Below are 6000 nucleotides of genomic sequence, written 5' to 3' on the forward strand. Positions count from 1 at the left end.
GAGTGTTTTACTTGTTTTAAGTGTTTTGCTCCTAAATGATCTCAGTAAGATATTACAGCTTGTTGCTGAGATTTGATGACCTACAGGTAAAAGCCAGTAAATTAGAATATTTTTGAAAAACTTGATTTATTTCAGTAATTGCATTCAAAAGGTGTAACTTGTACATTATATTTATTCATTGCACACAGACTGATGCATTCAAATGTTTATTTCATTTAATTTTGATGATTTGAAGTGGCAACAAATGAAAATCCAAAATTCCGTGTGTCACAAAATTAGAATATTACTTAAGGCTAATACAAAAAAGGGATTTTTAGAAATGTTGGCCAACTGAAAAGTATGGAAATGAAAAATATGAGCATGTACAATACTCAATACTTGGTTGGAGCTCCTTTTGCCTCAATTACTGCGTTAATGCGGCATGGCATGGAGTCGATGAGTTTCTGGCACTGCTCAGGTGTTATGAGAGCCCAGGTTGCTCTGATAGTGGCCTTCAACTCTTCTGCGTTTTTGGGTCTGGCATTCTGCATCTTCCTTTTCACAATACCCCACAGATTTTCTATGGGGCTAAGGTCAGGAGAGTTGGCGGGCCAATTTAGAACAGAAATACCATGGTCCGTAAACCAGGCACGGGTAGATTTTGCGCTGTGTGCAGGCGCCAAGTCCTGTTGGAACTTGAAATCTCCATCTCCATAGAGCAGGTCAGCAGCAGGAAGCATGAAGTGCTCTAAAACTTGCTGGTAGACGGCTGCGTTGACCCTGGATCTCAGGAAACAGAGTGGACCGACACCAGCAGATGACATGGCACCCCAAACCATCACCCAACCATGCAAATTTTGCATTTCCTTTGGAAATCGAGGTCCCAGAGTCTGGAGGAAGACAGGAGAGGCACAGGATCCACGTTGCCTGAAGTCTAGTGTAAAGTTTCCACCATCAGTGATGGTTTGGGGTGCCATGTCATCTGCTGGTGTCGGTCCACTCTGTTTCCTGAGATCCAGGGTCAACGCAGCCGTCTACCAGCAAGTTTTAGAGCACTTCATGCTTCCTGCTGCTGACCTGCTCTATGGAGATGGAGATTTCAAGTTCCAACAGGACTTGGCGCCTGCACACAGCGCAAAATCTACCCGTGCCTAGTTTACGGACCATGGTATTTCTGTTCTAAATTGGCCCGCCAACTCCCCTGACCTTAGCCCCATAGAAAATCTGTGGGGTATTGTGAAAAGGAAGATGCAGAATGCCAGACCCAAAAACGCAGAAGAGTTGAAGGCCACTATCAGAGCAACCTGGGCTCTCATAACACCTGAGCAGTGCCAGAAACTCATCGACTCCATGCCACGCCGCATTAACGCAGTAATTGAGGCAAAAGGAGCTCCAACCAAGTATTGAGTATTGTACATGCTCATATTTTTCATTTCCATACTTTTCAGTTGGCCAACATTTCTAAAAATCCCTTTTTTGTATTAGCCTTAAGTAATATTCTAATTTTGTGACACACGGAATTTTGGATTTTCATTTGTTGCCACTTCAAATCATCAAAATTAAATGAAATAAACATTTGAATGCATCAGTCTGTGTGCAATGAATAAATATAATGTACAAGTTACACCTTTTGAATGCAATTACTGAAATAAATCAAGTTTTTCAAAATATTCTAATTTACTGGCTTTTACCTGTATATACCAGGGGTCTCAGACACGCTACCCACCCCTTTATGTGGGATTTGAAAGCTGGTGCGGCACACGAGTTTTAACTGATTGGCGCTTGTCAGCGTCATGCGTTACGTGTTGGTATACCAAATAGCACCCACTTTTAACAGCGTGTCTAATCAGCCTCACGTTATGTGTGGCTTTTGCTTGCTCACGTAGGTGACAGCAACGCATACTTGTTCAACAACCACACAGGTTACACTGATGGTGGCGGTATCAATTTTTTTTGAACACTCTTACTAATAATGCGCCACACTGTGAACCCACACCAAACAAGAATGACAAACACATTTCGGGAGAACATCTGCACCTTAACACAACATAAACACAACAGGACAAATACCCAGAATCCCATGCAGCCCTAAGTCTTCCGGGATACATTATACACCCCCGCTACGAAACCCCGCCCACCTCAACCGACGCACAGAGAGGGTGGGGGGTTTGATGTGTGAGGGAGCAGGGTTGGGGTGGGGGCGGGGTTTGGTGGTAGCAGTGGTGTATAATATAGCCCGGAAGAGTCAGGGCTGCGAGGGATTCTGGGGGTTTGTTCTGTTGTGTTTATGTTGTGTTAAGGTGCAGATGTTCTCCCGAAATGTGTTTGTCATTCTTGTTTGGTTTTGGTTCAAAGTGTGGCGCATTATTAGTAAGAGTGTTAAAGTTGTTTTATATGGACACCGTCAGTGTAACCTGTGTGGCTGTTGACCAAGTATGCCTTGCTGTCACGTACGTGTAGAAGCCGAAGATGTATATTGTATAACAAGCGTTGGGCTAGCACGCTGTTAATATAAATTGTAGAAGTCGCCAAATGTTGTACCATCATGGTACAAACTTATTATAGCTGTAAGGGTGAAAATCGGTGAACATTAATCCCGGGGGAGTTTTCTGCGAGAGAAACTGAAATCCGGAAGTCTCATGGGAAAATCGGGGGTTCAGCAAGTAAGCTGCTGAGCCGCATCAGAGTGATCAAAGAGCCGCATGCGGCTCCGGAGCCGCGGGTTGCCGACCCCTGCCCTATCCCAAAAAACCCCGCCCCCTAGAGATGCGCGGATAGGCAATTATTTCATCCGCAACCGCATCAGAAAGTCGTCAACCATCCGCAATCCACGCGATCTAACATTTGATCAGAACCGCATCCGCCCGCACCCGCCCGTTGTTATATATCTAATATAGACGATGCAAGGCATTAGTGAGGTTATAAAGCTTTTGCCTGTTAAAGAAAGGAGACTGATCCAATGCAGCACAGACATTCGCGTGCCACGCTGTCACGACCCAGACGCACACCAGTGCGCAATCATATGGGAGCCGCGCTGAGCGCACCTCCAAGCGCGTCTCGCTGCCGGCGACGGCCGGGTATGGGCCCGACACTCCAGCGCCATCCATTTTCAGGGCTAGTTGATTCGGCAGGTGGGTTGTTACACACTCCTTAGCGGGTTCCAACTTCCATGGCCACCGTCCTGCTGTCTATATCAACCAGGGTGAGCCCCACCCCTTTCGTGAGCGCACTGCGCGCGGAGTGACCCCTGTTACGCGCCCCCGGCAACAGGGGTGGCGGGCAGGTAAGCTGCGCGGGCGGAGCGCGCGGAGTGACCCCTGTTACGAGCCCCCGGCCACGGGGGTGGCGGGCAGGTAAGCTGCTTACCTGCTGCGCGTGACGCCGGCCGCGGCGAAGGCGGACGAGGCGGGGTGTCGGTGCGGTGGGCGTGGTGGTGACCCTGGACGTGCGTCGGGCCCTTCTCGCGGATCGCCTCAGCTACGGCTCTCGGTGGGGCCCTCTCGGGGTCCGGGACTGAGGCCCCTTCCCCCGGCGAGGCGTCCCTTCTCCGCTTCGTAAAAGTGTCCATCTCTTCTTTCTTTTTTTCTTCTGTTGTGGCATATGCAGCAGGTGCCTGCTCGTTTTTCGTATGTGGGTAACAACATTTAACTATGTATATATATTTCCGAATTGGTTTAACTGCCACCTGCCTGAATCTATTTAAAATCTAATTTTTTTCTATTTCAACCACCCGACCCGACCCGACCCGCGGATAAAATCTAATTTTTTTAAATTTCATCCGCCCGATCCGCGGATAATCCGCGGACTCCGCGGTTGTGCCCGCAAACCGCGCATCTCTACCGCCCCCCCAACCCTGCCCAACTCAACCTCCTCATGCTCTCTCAGGGAGAGCATGTCCCAAATTCCAAGCTGCTGTTTTGAGGCATGTTAAAAAAAAAAAAATGCACTTTGTGACTTCAATAATAAATATGGCAGTGCCATGTTGGCATTTTTTTCCATAACTTGAGTTGATTTATTTTGGAAAACCTTGTTACATTGTTTAATGCATCACAACAAAATTAGGCATAATAATGTGTTAATTCCACCACTGTATATATCGGTATCGCTTGATATCGGAATCGGTAATTAAGAGTTGGACAAATATCGGATATCGGCAAAAAAAGCCGTTATCGGACACCTCTAATTTTAAGGTACTTTTGGGTTCATTGAGGTTAGCTAATTTGACTTGTTTTGGAAAGTCTTGACAAGCCCAATTTTCTTGTTCTATTGGCAGATAATGTTGCTTAGTTCAAATAAAATACCCCTCATTTTTGTATTTTTTTTTTTCTTGTTTTTGAACACTGACTTTTTGCAGTGTGTTTCTATCGTGAGACAGTGCTGCAGAAGTAGTGAATTAACGTACCTCAACTCTGTGTGTCTTAGGTGTAGGGCTACATATTCACACCTGTTGAAGACCGTGGGCATCCACCCGACGTGTGCCGAGGAGCTAACCAAGGTCAACGTCACAAAACGTTCCGGATCGGATGCCACGGTCACCGGATGCTGAGGTTAAGTCCCCTCGGTCTTGGAACGCCGAGCACACGAGGAAACAAAAAAAAAAAAAAAAGGTTAGTCGGGTCTAAGTAATCTAGATTTAATCCGCTCTCTCTTTTTTATTCTTCTCCTCTCCATCATGCTGTGCCACTCACTCAGGGTATATCACCTGTTACTCAGGTGTACTAGAAATTGGCTTTTATTTGATAAACAAGACAAGCGGTCACTCTGCGTTCTGCCCATTCGGTATTTTAAAGTAAAAATGGTAAATGGGTTATACTTGTGTAGCTTTTCTACCTTCAAAGTGCTTTGACACTATTCACCCATGCACACACACCTTTGATTGATTGATTGATTGAAACTTTTATTAGTAGATTGCACAGTATAGTACATATTCCGTACAATTGACCAATATATGGTAACACCCTGTGTGGAGGCGTGGCCTGCGGACCTGCAGCGAGGCGGGGCGCGCCGGGGCCGGCTCCGAGAGGGGCGACAGGTGCGTAGATGGCCCACCTGGGCGCAGTTGTCTCATCACCTGTCACTGTATAAAAGGGCAGCAGCCGGGACAGGAGGGGGTCGGTGAAGTCGGAGTGGATGGCCGAGAACGAACCCGAGCGGAAGCGAGAGCGAGACGGAGACGAAGACGCGGAAGGCTGAAAAGCGACCGGGAGAGCGAGACGGGGAGAAGAGGCGAGTGCTGAAAAGCGACCAGAGAAGGAGGTTTATTGAAAAATAAACAAAATCTCCAAATTTTAATTTAAGAATTCAAGAAGAATTATAATAAATTTTATAATAATTTATAATAATTTTAATAATTGACCACTAAATGGTAACACCCGAATAAGTTTTAATAATTTTAATTTAAGAAGAATTATAATAATTTTAATAATAATTGATAATCATTTTAATAATTGACCACTAAATGGTAACACCCGGATTAGTTTTAATTATTGATAATCATTTTAATAATTTGAATTTAAGAATTTTAATAATTTTAATAATTGACCACTAAATGGTAACAACCGAATACGTTTTAATAATTGATAAAAAAAATTGTTATAATTTTAATTTAAGAATTTAAGAATGATTTAATAATTTTAATAACTAACCTTTAAATGGTAACACCCGAATAAGTTTTAATAATTTTAATTGAAGAATTGAAGAATTATAATAATTTTAATAATTATTGATAATAATGTTAATAATTGACCACTAAATGGTAACACCTCGATAAGTTTTAATAATTGATAATATTTTAATAATTTTAATTTAAGAATTTTAATAATTGACCACTAAATGGTCAGACCCGAATAAGTTTTGATAATTGATAATAATTTTAATAATTGACCACTAAATGGTAACACCCGAATACATTTTAATAATTGCTAAAAATGTTTTAATAATTTTAATTTAAGAATAATTTTATAATTGTAATAACTAACCATTAAATGGTAACACCCGAATACGTTTTAATAATTTTAATTT

General features: G+C 43.5%; 1 protein-coding gene across 1 annotated transcript in view; it reads left to right on the plus strand.

Moving 5' to 3' along the window:
- The window catches only part of LOC140679238 (thioredoxin reductase 2, mitochondrial-like), a 132468-nt gene extending 127518 nt beyond the window's left edge, over window positions 1–4950 (plus strand). The window contains exon 17 of the mRNA XM_072914238.1: window positions 4402–4950. Coding sequence (XP_072770339.1) covers window positions 4402–4525 — 124 coding nt within the window. The 3' untranslated portion in view covers window positions 4526–4950. The remainder of the gene's footprint in view (window positions 1–4401) is intronic.
- The last annotated feature ends 1050 nt before the right edge of the window (window positions 4951–6000 follow it).

Source organism: Nerophis lumbriciformis, linkage group LG12, assembly GCF_033978685.3.
Source record: "Nerophis lumbriciformis linkage group LG12, RoL_Nlum_v2.1, whole genome shotgun sequence".
Classification (NCBI taxonomy): Eukaryota; Metazoa; Chordata; class Actinopteri; order Syngnathiformes; family Syngnathidae; genus Nerophis; species Nerophis lumbriciformis.